At 37.6% G+C, this 22,307-nt stretch overlaps 1 protein-coding gene across 2 annotated transcripts; it reads right to left on the reverse strand.

Moving 5' to 3' along the window:
- Window positions 1–2,121: 2,121 nt before the first annotated feature.
- Window positions 2,122–21,788, reverse strand: zgc:91999 (uncharacterized protein LOC445104 homolog). Of its 2 annotated transcripts, XM_067435433.1 has the most exons (10): window positions 21,305–21,788; window positions 18,003–18,071; window positions 14,870–15,026; window positions 13,759–13,994; window positions 11,566–11,721; window positions 11,311–11,486; window positions 9,644–9,764; window positions 9,381–9,454; window positions 3,218–3,297; window positions 2,122–3,131 (listed from the first exon to the last, which is right to left on the reverse strand). In XM_067435433.1, exons 2-10 carry the CDS (start codon window positions 18,057–18,059, stop codon window positions 3,019–3,021), a joined length of 1,170 nt encoding a protein of 389 aa, XP_067291534.1. In that variant the 5' UTR covers window positions 18,060–18,071; window positions 21,305–21,788; the 3' UTR covers window positions 2,122–3,018. The 2 variants fall into 2 exon arrangements, with proteins under 2 accessions (XP_067291534.1, XP_067291535.1); XM_067435434.1 differs by lacking the exons at window positions 18,003–18,071; window positions 21,305–21,788 and adding an exon at window positions 15,717–16,184.
- Between the last annotated feature and the right edge of the window lie 519 nt (window positions 21,789–22,307).

Consider the following 22,307-nt stretch of genomic DNA (forward strand, 5'->3'; position numbering starts at 1 on the left):
GCTAATGCTAATCCAAACGAAAAACATATTCATGATTTGTTTTTATCACGGTTTACCAACTCTAAGCTTTCCCATTACTAGTCTGATTATGAACTTTTAGGCTGTAGTGTAACACCAACACACAATCGGCACAAGTGTGTGAGCGCAGACACGAGCACCGGGTGAGTTTATCGTGTGTTTGTGGGCTGGGTAAATTAAAGTGGCACCAACTCGCTACACGAGAGACTAATAAATGATTAGCAATTAAAAACAGTCTGTTAGTCAACTAATGATGCTTCAAAAATATGGATTTGTTTTGTGGAAGTTTGTGTTTACAGACTTAATTATTTATGTGTTTGCTAAGAAAACGCAGGCATAAATTGTTTTATGAATTAACATTTTCAAGCAAAAGTTTGGGGTCAGTAATTTTTTTTTTTTTTTTTTAAGAATTTAATACTTTTATTCAGGCAGGATGCATTAAAGTGACAGTAAATACATTTATAATGTTTGACAATCATCATAAATGTTTCTTGGGTAGTAAATCATCATAGTATGATTAGTGAAGGATCAGTGACACTGAAGACTGGAGTAATGATGATAAATTCAGCTTTAAATCAGGAACAGCACAGGAATAAATCACACTTCACTATATATTCACATTGAGAACAGATGATTTAAATGGTAATATTTCACATTTTTACCGTATTTTTGATCTAATAATTGCAGCCTTGGCGAGCAGAAGAGACTTCTTTCAACACAAATCCCCAGGTAATTAAACTGCACTTCTTACAAACGGTCAAATAGACAAGCTTTGAGTCTTAAAGGGTTAGTTCACCCAAAAATATAATATATGTAATTAACTCCTCCCCCTAATGTCGCTCCACACCCGTAAGACCTCCGTTCATCTTCACACACAGTTTAAGATATTTTATATTTAGTCCGAGAGCGTATGCAAGTGTATGCACACTATACTGTCCATGTCCAGAAAGGGAATAAAAACATCATCACAGTAGTCCATATGAGACATCAGTGGGTTAATTAGAGTCTCTTGAAGCATCCAAAATACATTTGGGTCCAAAAATCACAAAAACTACGACTTTATTCAGCATTGTCTTCTCTTCCGGGTTTGTGTTCAATCCTCACATAAAGATTCAAACGGTTATGAATCAGTGAATCGATTCATGATTCGGATCGCGTGTCAAACTGCTGAAATCACGTGACATTGGCGATCTGACTCATGAATCAATATATGCTGATTTATAACCGTTTGAATCTTTATGTGAGGATTGAACACAAACCCGGAAGAGAAGACAATGCTGAATAAAGTCGTAGTTTTTGTGATTTTTGGACCCAAATGTATTTCTGATGCTTCAAGAGACTCTAATTAACCCACTGATGCCTCATATGGACTACTGTGATGATGTTTTTATTCCCTTTCTGGACATGGACAGTATAGTGTGCACACACTTGCATACGCTCTCGGACTAAATCTAAAATATCTTAAACTGTGTGTGAAGATGAACGGAGGTCTTACGGGTGTGGAGCGACATTATGGAGAGGAGTTAATGACAGACATTACATTTTTGGGTGAACTAACCCTTTAAATTCTCTCTCAGCATTTAAACAGATGGAGAGATGTGACTTCGGATCGACCACCAGAGGTCCCTGTCATTCCAGGATTAATGACCGGTTGCTATAGTTACGCACCTGTTTCTTGACGTTTATCCAGATACCTGTAAAAATCCTTGTTCGGTCCTGGGTGTGTGACAGAGCCAGAGCTGATCGTTCAATGCACAGAAACGTTAGTTTTATTCCTTCCTCTTTGTCAGGTGTGAAAGCCTGTAGGTGAAATATAATATGGATTTGGCTCTGATGATAATGGAGGCTTTTTCTCCAGTGCACCGTAATCTTTCTAACAAGCTCCTACTGGTTTTTGTACAACCCCTCATTAAGCAATATATAAATTACAAAGAGGCCATTTCTTGACTCTGCTTGAATCATTTGCGGGTCTCTGGCTCTCTTGGAGGTTTTCCAAAAGCAGAAATGTGTTAATTAAAATTAATGACATCCCATATTATTAAATAAAGAGGTAAAGGTTCCATTCATGAAAGAGAATTTATATTTTATTTTTATTTTGGTCTGTAGAAACACTGGTTGTAGTTGTAGGTTGTTTTCCGATAAACACACAACTTCATTTTTTTTTTTGCCATTCATATGGTGGAAGTATTTGGACTAGGGCTGTCAAATTCAGATTAAATTGCATCTAACATAAAAGTTTGTGTATTATATAATATATACGTATGCATATATACACACTGCCCGGACAACAACAAAAAAAAGTTTGACAAAAGTTCTTCTATCCCTCACTGATGGAGTGTGTAGCTTTTTATTTCTTAATCAGTCACGTGAAAGACCCATCATGGCCATATTCCAGGATGAGGGTGTCCAGATTCATCAGCTCAGACTGAGAGAGAATGGCTGTGAGCGATCATGAAGAATCATTCACACACATGAAGTCCAGAGCTTAAATTCACTGAAAGTCTTTGGGATGTGCAGAGGAGACTTTACACACTGCTGGACTCTTGCATTGGCAATACAAGATCAGAACCAAAAGCTGATGCACCTCTTCATGGACATAAATGCTCTGATGTTATTTCCACCAAGAGGTGCATCCATTTTTGGTCCAGATCTTGCATTGAGAATGCAAGAGCCATGCACCCACACACTATATAAACCCAGACTTTTATGCTAGATGCTATTAATCGTGATTCATTGATTTGACAGCACTTCAGACACTTAAAATATCTGAATGTCACTACATTAGATGAAATATCAAACTAAAGTACAAACTCAGAAACACTTTTCAAGAAGAGGAAAAAATAATTCACAAAAACACTAAGATGGTTTTAAATGACAATAAATACAGTGTTGAAAAAGTCTAAAAGAAAAGTTATTTGTAATGCAATGACATTCAGACCATATAAATGTTTCGTATAACTGTAAATGAGCATGGTTGTGCCTCAGCTATGGCTCCTGATGTCATTGCACAGGCAACACGTAATTGGCTGGATAAAATCCTTCGACTCCGCCCTCCTTCACCCCCCAGCACCAGCCCTGGTCATCCTCCTCCTCCACCTTGAGGAACTCTTCACCTGTGAGACAGAGAGACAGGCGTCACACTGAGTTTCAGTTTCATAGACCATCTCTCAGTTTAATTGCAGACGGGCCGAAGCATCACCTGCTTTAAACGACAGTTCGTCCTCTTCCTCTCCGGAGTAGTTGTACATCGCTCGCACACGCACACCTCCAATCATGACCCTGTGGGAGAAGATGGAGAGAAAGCAGAGTCGTTTCAATTTCACTTCAACTCCTGAGGCGTTGCAAACAGTGCTATTTTTAGTATTATTTATATACTGTTATGCTATTATATTATATACAGTGTAATTCAAATGCATGCTCCTGAATGTGTCAAAACTAGGGCTGTCAATCGATTAAAATGTTTAATCGCGATTAATCGCATATTGGCATGAGTTAACTCGCGATTAATCGCATATTGTCATGAGTTAACTCGCGATTAATCACATGTTTATCAGTTCTAAATGTACCTTAAATTAATATGCGTTTAAGTTTTTAATACTCTAATCAACATGGGTATGGACAAATATGCATGCTTTATGCAAATGTATGTTTATTATTAGTGAACCCATACTCAGAGCATGAAGACTAGACATTTATCATCAAAGGTCATGGATGTTTTTCAAAGAACTCCTTCATGTCTCTTAAGCCTAAGCTTAAAAATTCAAAATAAGCAGATTTCTCTCATTTTAAGAATATAAATATAGGGAGTTTTTACACTGGCAGTTTAATTCAGAGCAGGGCACAGTTCGTATGAAAAATTGGTATTGTGAAAGCTGTCATACGGACCTGAGAGCGCACCAGAACCACACCATACCTGGATGAGGTCCATATTCCACGAGTAGGAATATAGTGTGGCCCCTTTAAGAGATGCGCGTTCCCTGTTGAACTGCCGATATTGTGTGTGTGGGTGCCAAACTGTGCCGCAATTCACGCGAACAGTGTGTAAAATAAACACGGATTGAGGAGTGCTCTTGTTCAGAAAAGTAACCTGCGTATTCGTTTTAGCCAATTGTAATGTATTTAGTTCAATAAAACACATGTACTGTAAGTGGTGATGGTGTTAATGATTACCTCGGAGAGCGAAAGTGAGCTTTTCAGCGCGTCATGCTCAGACTGCAGAGAATGTGCTCAGTGAAAAAAATAAAAACGCACTTTTTTCTTTTGACCTGGAGTCTCATAAAAGTTTAGCAGAAAATATGGTAGCTTATGTAGGCTATAACTACACTTGTTTCAGAGTAATGTTATTGTTAAAGGTGCACTATGCTACTTTCCGTCCACTGGAGGGCGCCTATTCTAAACAAAGGCGTAGTTTGATGACGCCAAGTGTGAGCGCAGCATCTTGGGACATGTGGTCTTCACCTCACAGCCGGTGGAAAATAGGACTCGGGCAGAAATCATGTTCATGGATGCAGCTATTAACGTTACTGTAGTGTAAAGCAGAGCATGACTGAGTGTTTAGGAGCTGAGCACGGCCGCTGAAGCGATTGTTATACAAACACACGAATCATGAGTACCGGGACTTTTATTATGTCGGGACAGGACACAGTCGCACTTCTGAGTTTCCGGTCATGATTATAAGGTAAAGCAGCTCTGTTCATCATATCAGATACATTTAAGTGTGTTTAAAATGATGTTCTGACGTTCCTCTGTGCGTTCGCTCGGCGTTGCTGTGACATGTTCACACTGCTAAGAGAAAAGCGCTTCTGCAGAATAAAACCGAGGGTAACGCAGATATGATGCGATTGACAGGCGACTCCCTCAGACACTATGCTGACACGTCCTGGTCCTTAGTTAAAATAGCAATTTTCTCACAATATACAAATATATGGAAACATTTGGTATATTGTAAGTACTCAACTGAACAAAATATATAACACCGCCCTAGTGGTTTTTGGATATTTTACTGCAAAAATACTACATAGTGCACCTTTAAGCCATTTCTTTCCATATTAATGTTGCTGCTGCATCCTTTATGTCTATGGCTGATCTCAGTTTCTCTATTACTATGGGCCTTGGATCAAACAGAAAATGTGCGCTGCATTAATAAAATGAGTGCCGTTAAAAAGAATTTGCGTTAACGCGTTAATTTTGACAGCCCTACTCAAAACACAACACTAAAGGAAACCTCGCCAACACTGATTAGTTCTTCTTCCACAAAAACCTTCACTAAACACAACTTGCAGCCATTAACATTGAGTATACCTTAAAGCACACCGAACACCATCATTAAAAAGGTGACATTCACAAGTGTGAATCTGCCCAGGACTGGCTGCCCTCCAAAACACAGTGTCCGCATAAGAGAAGCTGTTTTAAGGGAGACAATCATGCCTAAAGGAGTTACAGTCCTCATGGCAGAAAAAAACGCACCAGACCACAGTTCATAAAAATAAAAACCTCTCAACTGGAGCTCAGCCAAAAGGAAGAGGAAGATGACAACATTTGGGCATCCATGCTTGAGTGCTTAAGATTGCCAGCGTATCACAATGAACACAGCGTCCTGAGCGTGAAGCATGGAAGTGGCAGCAGAATGTTTTATAGATGCGTCTCTGAGGAAAGGACTACAAAACTCATAAAGGTCAGAACGCATAAACTCTTGGAGGAAAAGTCATGTCGCAGTACCTGGTTGGCTGCCCCAATTAGGCTTTTTCAAATATTACTTTCCATGCGGTGTGTAATATAGCTGTTCGTGAATGTAAAAGGCCTACAAAGTGTTAAAGATTTAACTAATCTGCATAATGCCCCATCTTGAGATGCCCCAATCAGAGCCCTTTACAAAGTTGAAGAGGCGGAGCTAGTGGCAGGCTTATGTCAATGCAGATGAGTAGGAGTTATTAGATAGTTTGGACAGATAAATCTCAATAACTTTTTTTTGGAAGGAGATAAAGAAAATTATTTTTTTCCTTGTTTAGTGCCAATTATTAGAATCAACAGAAACTGTTTAGACCAACCAGAAAGGTTGTAGACCAAAAAGATACAAAAATATAGATTTTTAAATAAATAAATTAAAAATAAATCAAAATATTAATTTTTTATACATTTTCATCATAAAATTGTGAATAGATATAATATAATATATGCAATATTCCACCACTGTGTTAAAATTTAGTTTGTTTTCTGTAAAATGAGACAATTTTTATCCATTAACTCCAAAGTATGTGGGTAGGGCGCTCTTTTAAATTCAGATATGCCTAATTCGGAAAAAAAATTCAAGAAGCAGAGCTGAAGTGGTTAAAGCACATAAACCAAGCGGCAACCTCCCCCAGTTTCTCTTGAAGCCGATACGGAAGTGACTTAGAATCCTATGGGTGATTTTTTTCGCAAGGATCCCCTTTTGTCGCATGGACCACGGATAGACAAAAATGTACTGGATTCGAGGCGTTTATGTGCTTGAAATTTAAAACAAAAACTAACAAATCCTTCCCATCACGGGTCACTTTGACCCCCTTAGGGAATTAATGGAATGCTTCAGTACACATAGAAACACCCCTAACATTTTAAATGAATGTTAAAATTAAACTTTACCAAAAAATGCTTTTATAATGTCTCTGTATCTGTGAATAAACTCAAGAACTGACTTTAGGACCCAGCGGAACAGCTCATCTGCTCCATATAGAGCTGTAAGGTCATCTAGAGCAAGAGTCATGAAATATGTTATATCATTTTTTTTTCTTCCATAAGTGGTCAGCAAAGGCAACCAATGTAAGATTATTTTGAGCTGAATTAAAATGGATATGCATGAAATGAGGAGTTATTCAGAAATTAAGCTGAAATAATATGAATAATGTGCTTAAATTATAATATTTACGCATAAAATCTAGTTATTCAAGGCCTTTGCACAATGAGTCCGATATTTTCGCATGCATTTTTTCGTATTTGTGATCCGAAAAATTTGTCACGCTCACACACTCTGACCTTGCACACTGAGTCCGATGCGTATTAATGAATGCGTTACAGGGATAAAACACAAAACAATATAAAATGACGTATTCAGGTAGTGAGGATGATTTTTTTTTTGGTCCTCTCTCTTCTTAAAAAGAGAAAAAGAAAGAGGAAATATTGGGTCCATCCACTCCTGTGATCGCGTAGAGAGTAAGGAGATTTCCATCTCAATATTTATCCAGATTATCCAGACAGATTCAAAGTTTACTTAGTGTCAGTGGCTCAGTTTGATGCTTTACTAGCGATACTAGAGCCACATATTAAAAAGAAGAACACCAATTTACGTGAATCAATTGATCCTGAGCAGACTGGCAGTATGTCTATATGGATCTGCACGAGCACACACACACACACGCACACACATGCACGCGCACGCGCACACACAGACACACACACACGTAAGCACACGGGTTTTACAGGGACTTGGTGTGCTATAATTATAGCTGTGATATAATAATATTAGTAGTATTTTGGATACAATAATATGGTGGCTCTGAGGTTTCAAAACTTCTCAAAATGCTTTTTTACGGATGCAAAAACGCAGAAAATCGAACCTGTTCCGCATTTTTTTTTTACGGACGAAAGTTTCGGAGGCAGTGTGCAAAGGCCTTAAGAGGTAAATAACAAATATATTTTTAAATCTCCCAAAAAAAGTTGCATTAAAGATTATTATTAAAATTGGACCAAGAAAAAGAAGTAGAATTTGAGGGCTTCTGGCCTGCAAGGGACTGATTCGTAAGGGACAGATGAATATTTTTTATATTTTTATATATTATATATATATATATATATATATATATATATATATATATATATATATATATATATATATATATATATATATATATATATATATATATATAATTATTTTGGAACATTGAAAGCAAAGAAAAATTTAAGTAAAAGAAAAGAATGAAATGTTCAGACTGTTTCCTGCATGCACTACATACTATTTTAAACTATGCATAATGCAACAATAACCATTTAAAAAAGCATATGGCACATTGTTGTCACATGATTAATTCAATGACTGCCATCCTGGTCTCACGCCAGAAACAAAAATGTGAATTTTTAATGCATATTGTGTGATTTGAAACCAAAGAGTGAGACAACAAAGCTAATATTACCTTAAAGAGCTATATCTACCTGATTTAACCCATAAAATGAGAACATTCATACTTCAGCCTAAACTAACCCTATACCTACTGTCAACAATAAAACTTTGAAAATTGCTACATTAAAAACTCACTAACCACTTAATCAATGCTGACATTACCATTTGGTAACCATGTTACCATTTTCAAATTCTATGACATTACATTCTATACATCATTATTTTTGAACTTCAACTTCAAAGAAAAATGAAAGTAAAAGAAGGGAATGTTCACAGACTGCGAACTAAGACTAAGTATGCATCGTGCAACAATAAGCATTTCAAAAAGTAGCATGCCACATTGTTGTCACATGACCTCATGTTTAATTCAGTGACTGCCGTCCCGGTATATGCTAGAAACAAAAATGTGCATTTTTAATGCATCTTGTGTAAAAACATGTCTTCACTCTTTTGAAGGCTGATGAGATGATCAGATGAAATCAGCTCCAGTTCATTCATCACAGTGGAAATGAAGGTCAAGCTGAGCACGCAACAGGATCACACACACTTCACCTCTGTGTTCACAATCATCCCTCATCCAGCCTGAATCCGCTCCGCAAGAAGGATTTAAAGCCCAAAGAGACTCGCCGCTATAATCACTGCCGCTGCTCAATACTTACACATTTCATAATCTGATTCATTTTCTAATTAACTTGATTTAATTAATATTACCTTTGACATCATAATAGAGCACGTTACGCGCAAAAACGTTCAGTTAAGGCAAGACACTACAGGTGAATAGGGTAAAAATGTAGACTAATATATATCAAGACAGTTGTATTTATATGTTTTTTGAAATATTATGTTTAAATATTTAAATGAGGCATTATCTAATTACATATGCATGCATTTGCATACATTTCCAGAACATAGATGTGAAAAATTGCTTCATTTTGTTGACATATTAGAGCTATTAGGGATTTTTAATCTCTCTTTTTATCACTCTATAAATCTGAAAATACAGTCAACAGCAAAGAAAGAAAAAAAAATCACGTTTTAGTAATAAAATATAATATTAAATCAGTCAAACTCTACATAAACAAATCACTCTTATTACTAAGATAATACGTGTGTGTGTGTGTGTGTGTGTGTGTGTGTGTGTGTGTGTGTGTGTGTGTGTGTGTGTGTGTGTGTGTGTGTGTGTGTGTGTGTGTGTGTGTGTTTAGCTTACGCTTTCTCCTCAGGTCCTCTGTGTGCTTTTGGTTTCTTTCCTGGTTTCTGTTTTTTAATCGGAGGATTCCATTCCTGCACCAAAAACACACAGACAAGATTACAAGAGAAAAACACACAAAGCCAACAATAAGAAAGTAGAACCACATGGGTCCGGTAGACATTTTTAAATTTGTTTCATGAATAGTCAAGTCGTGAAACACTAGATTATGATTAATATAGGATCATTTGTGGTGATATGTGAATGCATAAGCTGACACACACCTGTATTTGGGGCCAGTCAGTCGGCATGCCCGGCCCGTGGTTGTTCTTCCACCAGCGGAGATCATCAGGCTCACTGATGGACATGAGTGTGTGATGTAGTTCACTGTACACTGCTTTTATACTGAAACACACACACACACAACACACACATACAGACACTCAGGCTTTTTGACAGGACAATGAACTTCACTGCAGCTGATGGAACGTCACATGAACAAACAGGAAACAGGTCTCATCAGAGAAAGTGTGAACAGCAGAATGAACTAGCCATCCACCCATCCATCTATTTATCTATCTGTCTGTTCATCCATCCACCCATCCATCTATTTATCTATCTGTCTGTTCATCCATCCACCCATCCATCTATTTATCTATCTGTCTGTTCATCCATCCACCCATCCATCTATTTATCTATATTGTCTGTTCATCCATCAACCCATTTATCTATCGGTCTGTTCATCTACCCATCCATCTGTCTGTCCGTTCATCCATCCACCCATTTATCTATCTGTCTGTTCATCCACCCATCCATCTGTCTGTCCGTTCATCCATCCACCCATTTATCTATCTGTCTGTTCATCCATCCACCCATCCATCTATTTATCTATATTGTCTGTTCATCCATCCACCCATTTATCTATCTGTCTGTTCATCCACCCATCCATCTGTCTGTCCGTTCATCCATCCACCCATCCATCTGTCTGTCCGTTCATCCATCCACCCATTTTTCTGTTTGTCTGTCCATCTATTTATCTATTTGCCCATCTATCCATTTATCTAAATGTCCGTTCATCCATCCATCTTTATGTTTGTCTGTCTGTCCGTCCATCCATCCATTTATATATCTGCCCATCTGTCATCCATCTCTGCCCATCTGTCCATTCATCCATCCATTTATCTATCTGCCCATCAGTCATCCATCTCGTCCCATCTGTCCATTCATCCATCCATTTATCGATCTGTCTGTCTGTCCATTCGTCTCTCTGTTCATTTATTCATCCATCCATTTATCTATCTATCTGTCCATCCATCCATCTATCCGTTCATCCATCTACTCATCCATTTATCTATCTGTCTGTCTGTCCATTCTTACATCCATCAATTTATCTATCTGTCTGTCCATCCATCCATCTCTATCCATTTATCTAATGGAAGCTGGATTTGAAAAAAGGTAGTAGATGTAGAGACCTTTTCTCACAATTATGCATTTTTTCCTCACAGTTGCAAGTTTATATCTTGCAATCCAGAGTTAATATCTGAACTGAATTGCAAGAACAAAAGATAAATCTCGTAATTCTGCCTTTTCCCCAGAATTGATTTAAGCTTGCAAATGTGAGTTATGAAGTCTGAGTTGTGAGAGATAAACTCGCAATTCTGAAAAAAAGGCGCAATTACCTTTACTTTTTTTTAATTCTGTCATAAAAACAACCCTCCATAATATATACACATTAACACACAAAGTGCAGAAAGTAAATATATACTGTACATACAATTTCTTTTGTTGAATGTCAGTTTCATTAAATGAAATCAACACTAACACATATTTGCCTTTTTTCTGTCAAAACGAACTGAACACTTTAATGTATTCCCTACAAAAAACAACAACAATCACAGTCGTTTTATGGCAGCTAATGTGATGTTTTAATCAAATGTGTGTTATTTTAAACCTCTCATTGTTGGTAATGTCGAGATGTCTGTGAATGGACAGGAAGGCCTGTTTCAGGAAGCTGATCCTCTTCCTCTCCTCCTCCTGTGATTGGTCGAACACAGACTCCATTTCCTCCATGTATCTTGGTGCAAAGCCAGTGATGTCCTCTAGAACCTTCTCATAACGGTCACGTGCCTGCAAAAACATGCATAAATAATTCATAAAAAATTGGCTTTAACTGTAAAATCAGTGTAGAGTCTCATTGCTCATGGACCTTGCTGCGTTCCTGTGTGGCTTTCTCTCTCGTCTGCTGAATCTTGGACAGTTTGCTCTCACTCAGGTTGGCGTTGTGTTTGGCCTGATTCTCTTTTTCCTGAGTGATCTGCTCCCTCTGACATGACTTATGATACGCTGCACGAGCCTTTTCCAGCTAATGGATACACAAAAACATTATTAGCATCACGTAATGCTTTTCATGTTATATTCGTCTCTAACTTATGCTATTAAATGCATTGGGAATACAACTATTTCATCTCCTTTATAACCAGGACGTTTCCAATGTCAAGTTATCATTTTTTTCTCACTAAAAACTGAATGAAAGGAAATAAATGCAGACAATATTAAGGTAAAAATTTTAACTAATAGATATCACCACACTTTCCCTAGTTGATTTATTACAGTACATTAAGAAAATTGTTTTGAATTATAAGTTGGGTAACCTTGGGCTCAGCCCCTTAGTTTCAGTGAAAGGAACTCTTAAAGCGTCATCATAACAAGACATTTTGGACAACTTCATGCTCCAAACTTTGTGGGAACAGTTCGGGGATGGCCCCTTCCTGTGCACAAAGCAAGGTCCATGAAGATGAGTGAGTTTGGAGGAGCTTAAGTCCTGACCTTAACCCTCTGGAATGAATTAAAATAATTAATTTTAGGGTTCAATTCTCCCTATTAATTATTTGCTTATTAGCATGCATACTACTAGGATATTGGGTGTTTATTAGTACTTATAAAGCACATATTAATGCCTTATTCTGCATTACCATTTTTTACATCCCATAATCCTACCTACTACCTAAACTTAATACAAAAACAACCTTACTAACTACTAATAAGTAGTAAATTTATAGTTTATTGAGGCAAAAGTCGTAGTTAATAGTGAATGTGTTCCCCATACTAAAATGTTACCCAAGTTTCCTGAAAAATATTTAAATTTGCTGAGGCATTATCTAATTAAATATGCACATACATTTCCAGAGCTGAAATCTGAACAATTCTTGTTTCCTTCCTTTTATTGACATATCTAACATGTGTTAAATGTTTTTACAGAGTGGATTTTGGGTATCTATTTTTATAGAATAGCCCTAACTCTACAAACCAAAATAATAAAATCAACAGACAGAAAAAAAATGCTTTTTTAAGGAATCAAAACTATTGTATAAAACCATGCAAATGATATTTGATCAAACCCCCCCAGTAAAAACCTTCTGAAAGTAGAACAATAGATACAATTTGCTGTATGTAAGTGATACTGAAGATCGCGAAAATGGAGTCAGAGGGTAATTAGGCCACGCCCACACTGGGGTGGGAAACAACCCAACACTCTCTATTGACTTTGTATTGCGTGAGGCTGCCTTCTTGTCATTTCGGACTTATTACAAAAAACAGAACAATGTCTAAAAGCTGATATGTGACAAAGTGTGCAGCAAACATGCAAAAAAAACACATAACTAAGTTTTTATAAGCTTTCGACCCAAAAAAAACGAGTTTTAGGAGACAAAAGAGGATACAGGCAATAAAACGTGAAGCTCCAGCAGGAGGAATGGGTCAATTTTGGCCTGACACTCAGTATGTCTACGTGTGCAGTAAACATTTAGTCAAATATCCAAATGTCAGTTTTATATATAATATTTCCTGTCACTGATTACGTTCGCCTCCAGTGGGCGTAGTTCTCAGTGCAATATAACGTGTCTCTGTCTCTATTGCATGCATCCACTTTTATGTCCTTAAACGCTCGTTGTTTGGGTCAGCAGCTTATAAAAACTTCTGGGTTTTTGTTCCTGGGTTTTTTTAAGCTTGTTTTCTGTACACCTTGTCATTTTTTTTGGTATAAGACAGAAATAACAAGGAGGCGCTTCCCGCAATAGAAAATCAATGGAGATGGTTGGTTCGTATTCCCCCTGGTGGGCGTGGCTTTCAGATTACGATGCGTGTCGCTCTGTCTCTATGGCCTTTAATGATATATACTGTCATTTAAATGTATAGAGCTCAGGAGCTCTATAGTGTATAAAACATGTATTTTGGATGTGTTCTTTCTACTACTTTCTACTGGATGTGTTCTATTCTACTGGCTTGCTTTAATATAATGATACAAGAATTTTGAACCAAATGGTTCAGTTAACGCCTATTCGTTGAAATCATTAGCAACCTCCAGCGATTATATCACCGTCAGCATACGTCTTACAATCACCTTCTTTAATTTTTTCACCCAGGGCTTCTGAGCACGTGAGAAAGCCGTCCCAAGGTCATGTGACTCCCTGAAGCCACAGAACATTTTCCGTGGGAACGTCTCCTTTCTCCACGAGCAAATGCGTTCCCCATCTTCTGAAACCAAAGACTGAGAGACTGACGTGTGAAGGGCAGACAGACGCTCGGTGGATGAGAAAAAGCACTGCCATGCCCGCAAGAGGGACCCGTACAGCGGCCCTGAGAGACAGAGAGAGAGAGAGAGACAGAGAGAGTGAGAGCGAGAGAGACAGCGAGAGAGAGAGAGCTCAATTGCAAACACTTTTATCCATTTAAATCACACTAAGCAAAACTGAAACTGAACTTGACAGGCAGCAAATGTTTTCTTTATGTAACGGTGCTATTTTAATACCACTGAGATACTGAGTTTAGAGATTTTTATATTTTAGTTTATTTCAGTAAAAGTTTTTTTTATTTAAAATACATTTTTTTATGGTTTTAGTTAACTATAATATGCAAAAGAACATCAAAATAAGGGTGGGTGGATGACGGAATTGTCAGATTAAAGCAAGTGATCCAACAATAACTGTAAATTGCCTGTCAAAGATATCAAATACAAAAACTCATAAATTCCAATAATACCTACACCAGTTTTAGTGGGTGTGGCACTTCTGAAAATAGTGCAAAGTGGAGCCGGATTTTAAACCAATCAGATCTGACTGTGGGCAGAGCTAGTCTGTGTTTAAAGCCAATCATTAGCTATGCTTCTATCCAAAGTTGCGAAGGCAACAAAACTGCAATATCGCATAAAACATTCGCAAAAAAAAACACCATTTCCATCCAGTGAGTCGAAGAGAACATAATCATCACTTCGTGATAAAATAAATCACTAAGAAACATCGGAGAAGCCACCATATATAATATATTTTTCCGAAAATATATGCGACTCAAACGACGTATCCGTTTTTTATGTGTATTTTTTAGAATTTAAGCACATCCTGATGTTTCCATTCAGCATTTTTTATGCAATATCCCAAAATGCACATAAAAACAGGTGGATGGAAACATGGCTAATTACTGCTGATGTTTTTGAGAGGTCAGACTGTAGCACTCACGAGTCTCAGTGATTGATTTCCACTTGCTGCTCCATTCGGTCAGCTGACGGGCGTACTGCCGCTCCACATGAGCCCGGTCCTTCATACATGCGATGATGTCTTTACAAGCTTGGTACGACTCTGATGTCCTCTGCACTGTCCGCACGTAATTTCCTGGCTATGAGTTAAGAACAGAAGGAAATAGATGATGCATTTTAGCACTTCCGGTTCCATTGTCCTAAAGTTAATGTTTTTTTAAAATGGGTTTTTGTTAAATGCCTGAAATAAGGTCTGTGGTGAACTCAAGCTCAAGATATTGTCATGTTTTATTCTCTGACATAAAATGCATCAGTAAAACCCCCTTGTGATTTTTTAAAGCTTTTACTTTTCTTTGAAAAGGTGGTTGCTAACAAGTGCCTAAATGAGACTACAGAGGCTGTCGGGCATTAAATGTTTTCACAGCGAACAGGAAAACTCTTCTAGGCACGTAATGAAAATGTTCTTATTAATGATCTAAATATAATACCCCTGATATAATATAATAACCCTGATCTGTAAAACAGCAGCGTTTACAAATGATCTTGATTGGACTAACCAAATTTAGATATGCTAATGAGTGATTTTTGCCCTTTTAACTAAAATAAATGTGCAAATTATGTGACAAAGATTATAAAAAATAAATCATTTCCCAAATGGGGGTTTGGGGACGCACTGTGCTCAATGTTCACTTTAACACATCTGCATAATATACAATAGGGAAATATCACTGCACAACCACTCTTTATCAATGAGAACAAACGTGTGTGTTGCTTTGTTCGTTGAAGTAGAGTATTGTGTGTGAGAGAGATCGAGTGAGCAAGTGTATTACCTGCATTCAGATTCACCAATGTCCTTCAGGTCAGTCCTATGTTCACAATAAAAACCTGTTTGAATGTCTGCTGTGATATCTTGTCCTTTTATCTGTTAAGTGTTGTATTGTGTGGTAACCGTTTTATAAAAGCAATAAGCAATAATTATTTCACAGCAATGCCAATGAGGAACCCGAGAGACTTACAGTAAAAATCTTCTTTTTTTGTTGTAATTTTCCCCCTATTAAGAACTTTTTGTGCAATGTAAAGGTTCCATTGATTTTAATGGTTATTCGTGGAATGATATATGCCAATAAAAACTGAATGTGTATTTAGTATTAGATGTTTTCGATTATTGCATTGTTAGCTATTAAACATTCAAACTCTTTGAATTGAGGGTTCATTCACATCTGTAGTTCAGATCACTTGGTCTGGACCCAGGGCAAAAAAAAATGTATATAAAATTTGTATCATTTTCAGCCGTTTTGGTTCCTTTTCACACCACACTACTTGCTCTGGTCCGAATCAGTTCATGATTTGGTGAACGAACCAAAATGCAGTCACGTGACAACATCACTCGTTGGCCAGATGTGCCCAGAAAAAAGCAAGCAGACAATCTCTTCGCTTTTGTAAGTCATACAATGGAGAGACGACTGCGTGGGCTGATTGTATCCCTGGTCATCATATATACATCAGTTTATATACACCACTTTAGGCAAACTTTACATTTCGAGAATGAAGCGCGGATGTGGCAGGAAATAATGTTTTACTGCACTGCAAACAGCAAAGGCGCATCGCAGGTCACTTTAGGAGAACATCTGTGACATGCTCATCTTCCGAAAATATTACCAACGCACATCACAGCTGAATATGGCAGCTGGCTAAATCCTAAAATGCACGGCAGTTGGGTCTGTTTGAGGTCGGATCATGTTCTCACCACAAACAAACCGCTGCAGTGTTTGTTTGAAAGCGTACCGAGACCACCTCTTCAAGGAGAGGTTTTTGTGTGTGTGTGTGTGTGTGTGTGTGTGGCACACCCTATGTAGAGCAATCCAAATCAGTCACTTTTGAGTTTCCAACTCAGCTATGATCTCAAGGATAGATTATTGTAATGCTCTACTGGGTGGTTGCCCTGCTCGCTTAATAAACAAACTCCAGCTAGTCCAAAACGCAGCAGCTCGAGTTCTTACTAGAACCAGGACGTGCGATCATATTAGTCCAGTTCTGTCAACATTGCACTGGCTCCCTATTAAACATCGCATACATTTTAAAATCTTGCTTATTACCTTCAAAGCACTAAATGGTTTAGCTCCCCAGTACTTAAGCGAGCTCTTAACACATTGTACTCCATCACGTCTATTGCGGTCTCTAAACTCTGGCCAGTTGATAATACCTAGAATATCTAAATCAACTGCAGACGGTCGATCCTATTCCTATTTAGCCCCTAAACTCTGGAACGGTCTTCCTAGCATTGTTCGGGAAGCAGACACACTCTGTCAGTTTAAATCTAGACTAAAAACACGTCTTTACTATAGCACACAGATACACATAGAACATTATCAATTACTATTATTCAAATCAGTTAATTGCTTGTTAGGCTGCATTATTTAGGTCATCCGGAACCGGGAACACTTCCCATAACACCTGATGTACTCGTTACATCATACGAAGAGTGGCATCTACGCTAATGTTAGTTTCTCTCTTGGTTTACTGTAGTCTGCCGGATTCAGATCAGATGTAGACCTGCTCCTAGACACGACCACAACGCATCCCTTAAGTGTCGGCAGAGACCGTGTCAACTACTCTGCCTGTGAAGGACTCCTTTCCTTCCCCTCTAAAAACACACATGCACACATATGTATTCAAACACGCTTGCCTATAGGCTGAACACATGCTGTCAGTTTTCACAGATGCGTCTTGTTTGGGGTTGGCCTGGGGATAATGATGATGGTATAGTTTCAAAACTATTTCAAACCTATTTCATGGTTCACGTTCTCAGGGCACCAAGTGCTGTTGGCATGCGGATGGGGTCCGGAACGCACTGGGGATTTTCTGTTTTAGTTGAGGATGGTGTTGTTTAAGTGACGCCAAATGAGTTTTTACAACAGAAATTAATCCATTAAAACCTACTTTAGCTTTTCTTCTAAAGCAAAATTAATTTCCTATTGTCACTGTAAAGCTGCTTTGAAGCAATCTGTGTTGTAAAAAGCACTATATAAATGAAGGTAGCTTGACTATGATGCTGCCTTAGTAGGGGGGTACGCAGAAAGACAGCTCATTAGGTGTTGGAAGGGCGTTTTTCTTACCATCCAGAAGCTGATTTTGTTGAGATCCTCGGGCGGGCCTGTTGGAGGGTCCGCCATGGTCACAGCTGGCTGCAAAAGACACAGTTAAACTGATTACATGCATGTGTGTAAGGGATGTTATGGAGTATTAATCTAGTGTAACAGAAGTCCAGTTTCCTGCTTGAGGCTGCTGTTGCCCTAGTTTTGTTGTTACCCCTGAACTATCAGACACATCAGGCAGCGTTTATTCAGGAGCATCTGGGCTTGTTTACCCATTTGTTTCCACAATCCTCCAACAGGCTTCATGGCAAACAGGCGGACGCTTGGCTACAGCGTCTCTGGAGCTTTTGAACCTTCTGCATTCGCCAGGCCTTTTGTTTCATTGGATGTTTTCATCTTCTAGTTTTGACATATTGCAGAGCGAGTTACATGGAGCAGTTTAAAAGTGTTAGAGCTATGTTCAGAACACACTGAGCAATAGTAATAGTGACGCTTGAACTAGCACAGATGCTTTTGGAAAAGAAAAAAGCCAAGTTGTTTATTTGCAATATAACAATAGCCAACATTTCAGTCATGTTGATAAGAAAGGAAACTTCAGTCTAAACAGATATATATTATAAAAATTAAGTTTCCTTTTTAAAAAGACTACTCGTTAGTAAAAATAGTGCTTTAAAAGAATATACTTAAGTGTAAACTTAAATGTAATGTCTTTAAAAACTAAATTGCATGTAGTTTAAAGTTAAATTAAAGTTAATTGATCTTGTCATTTTATATTTTGTTATGAAAGTAGCAATAGTGCACATATATGGTTTGTTTGTGCATCAATAATAACGGACTCGCGCGTGCCTAATCTACAACTTCTGTATGTCACCGTCATCGTCTTTAACTTCATTGCAACCGCCATCCATCAAAACTTTTTAGCGACACTGGTTTTCACTGGTGGTGTTTTGAGCCGCAGTTCAGTGAGTATTTCACACAGTGCGATTAGAAACGCCTTGGGCGGCTCCCAATCCAAAACAATCACAGAATATGTACCAGAGCTGGTTCTTTGTTTTGTTTTTTATAATGTATATGATTTATCTTTTATTATTTAACGTATTAATAATTAAGTTATTTTGCCAGTTTACATTGTAAACACAGTACAGTCACTCGAACTCCTAAGCGCTGAACTGTTGTCAGCACTGCACAGACTAGAACAAAATTGTTTAATAAAATCTTCTCGTCGCTTCATAAAATTAAGGTTGGACAACTAGAGTCACATGGACTATTTTAAGTGTCTTTACTACCTTTCTGTGTCTTGAAAGTGTTAATTAAACTCTCTATAGAGGGAAAGCTCTCAGACTTCATCAAAAATATCTTAATCTGTGTTCTGAAGATTAACGAAGGTCTTATGGGTTTGGAACAACCATCATTTTGGGTGAATAAACCCTTTAAGTATATTAAAAACAGCCATGAAAGTGCACTCCCTTTAAATGGCCTATTTTTTCCATTAATATTGTATTCCGCAAGTACAGCTTTGAAAAGATTTACATTTAAGACTTGAAGTAAACTACAAGTGCATATTTAATACAAGTGCACTTTTTTTTCTCACAAGGGAACAAAGACTTAAATGACACCCGGTGAGGTTTAGGGTCTAAAGACACACAGCAACAAGACGCAAAATAGTAAATGACAAGAGCAGGTCCGCTTGATAAAAATACTTAACCGTTTGTAGAGCAGTGGTTCTCTCTATCTGTGGCCTACAAATCACTGCCACTTCTTTAGAGGATTAAAAATAAATCAATCTGAATAGTCATGCAAAATAATGCATTGGTAGAAAAGGGAGGTCACTCCGATAGAACTATTCACACATAATCACGGCTTGTGCCTAAATGTGAAACTTTACAATAAGGTTTCATTTGTTACAAGTGAACTAATAATGTATATTTAATAATACATCTTTAAAAGTAAAAGTTGTGTGTGTTAACATGACCTGTGAACTACATGAACGATGCATAGATTTGTATTTTCATTAACTAACATTAACAAAGATATAAAAAAGCACTGCTTTTTGTTAGATAATGGTAATGTTAAGAAATAAGACCTTATTGTAATGTGTTACCAATGCATGTAGTTGCACTGCTTCAGAGTCTATCTGATAATAAAAGGTCCTGGGTGAGTTTCTGGCCGTTCTCCAGAGCATGCAACTGTCCATGTGAATCACTCGGGGGACTCGTTGCATGCGAGACCGCAACTGGATATAGTCAGTCAGTTGTGATGATAAACATCTCTGAAATGTGTGGTCAATTTAACATGATTAAAACAGACAGAAATCTTTATACTAAAGATAACGCTCACAAAATCACACAAACTAGCTAAATTAAAGAACGCTGAAATAATTGATGGATGTAACTGCATCTGAATTAATACATGCATTTATAAGCTTACTGTAAAGGCATGCCTTTCTGTGTGTGTGTGTGTGTGTGTGTGTGTGTGTGTGTGTGTGTGTGTGTGTGTGTGTGTGTGTATATGTTGCTACTGGAATCTGGGATCAGAAATAGAATTCTCCCCCACCCTGGAATTCCATGCACCAGAGCTGGTAGGTCATCTTACACACTCTTCATAACACACACACACACCAAAATACACCAATAACACAACGAGTCACAACGAGGGGTGATATTTGTCCCCCTGAAGGAGGGGCAAAATTTTCTATTTACGAGAGCATATGTTGTTCTAACAGAATGCCTATTTTGCATCAAATACAAAAATGATCATCATGGAGATTAAAATCATAATTAAACCCTGTAATAAAATACTTACCTATAACTAAAATACTCTGTTGTTAGATAACAGTAACATAAATCCACCCAAATTTAGAGGGATTTCCTCAAAGCCCAGGTTAAATTATGACAGTGATGGATTTTCAAATGCAAACTCTATAAACCGGTGCAATATTCTTTCCTCCTGCAGAAAAATGTTTAAACTTAACATGCAAGTTTAAAACTTCACAATCTTAACATGTTACGTGAACAGGGAGATCACAATCATATCTCTAATATGAAAAACATCCACATATAGAAGAAAAGCATCATATCAAAACTAGCTTTTTGTTATTGCACGTAATACGTATAATGGAAGCATCTCAATCGGCTATTTCAGCACTGATCAAGCTCTCTGTGTAAGCTAAATACACACAATAACTACCAAAAGATATTTTTTGCACTGATTCACATGCAAAACTATCCAATGTACTTAAAAAAGAGGTGAAAAAAGACCAGTTGTTATTTGTCAGCTACTCAATAAACTTAAGTCAAACTGAGTAGAAGAAGAGCAAATCTGACCTCTCACTCCACAGCTTTTTTAACGTTCGTTGGCTTGTTCTGCCCTCCTTCACTTCTCTCCAATGTCTCTCTCTGTCTGTCTGTGCAGTCAGTCAGCTGTTGCCGAGGTGCATATGTACATGCAAGTGTGTTCTCCTCCTCTCTCTCTCTCACACATACACACACACACTCTCATCTCAGTGTAAATGAGTTGTCAGGTGTGAAATTTAAGTTTGTTGTAGAATGTGAGAGTTATTTCAGCTCTCTGCCAACCACAGCTTAGATCGAAAAACGGCCAACATGTGAACCAATTAGTGTGTCAGTTCATGAGGCAAACAACAGCCTAAACAATATATGCAATTTATATATCAAAGCAATTACCCCTCTATGGTATGCATTATGTTCTAAGTTATTACACATTTTCAATCATACAAACCAAAAAAGTTGATACCATGTTGTACCACAATTACGGAGCCCCGCACATGACATGCAGTAAAAAACTAGCAGGCTAAATAGTGCGCACGATTTACTATTTAGTTCCCTTGATTTATAAATAGTGCGCACGTTTTACTAAATCACGTACACAATTTATAAATCGAGAGAACAAATTAGTATAACGTGCGCATGACTTATAAATCGAGGGAACGAAATAGTAAATCGTGCGCACTATTTACCTTTTTTTTTCTTGCATGTCATGTAAGGGTGTACACAATGGAAAATGGCGTAAAGAATTTTTCTTTACAAATTTTCTTTTCTATTTAAATGCCCATTTCTTTTAGAAATTGATAGGTTTGTATGCTCACTCATCCTCACTCATCCCATGGAAAAGCTAACTCTGCACTCTTCCTATTTCTGTAAAGACAACATAATTCTGTTACTTATACATAAACACAACTATACTACAATAAACACTTGAAATAAATAACTGTAATAATATTGTTGATGCGACTATCTATTAAAAAAAAAAACAATAGGGCAATACATCACTGTAATTCCACTGTGCACAGCGTTGCCATATGGAAAC

This window comes from Pseudorasbora parva, chromosome 24 (genome assembly GCF_024679245.1).
Source record: "Pseudorasbora parva isolate DD20220531a chromosome 24, ASM2467924v1, whole genome shotgun sequence".
In the NCBI taxonomy this organism is placed as follows: Eukaryota; Metazoa; Chordata; class Actinopteri; order Cypriniformes; family Gobionidae; genus Pseudorasbora; species Pseudorasbora parva.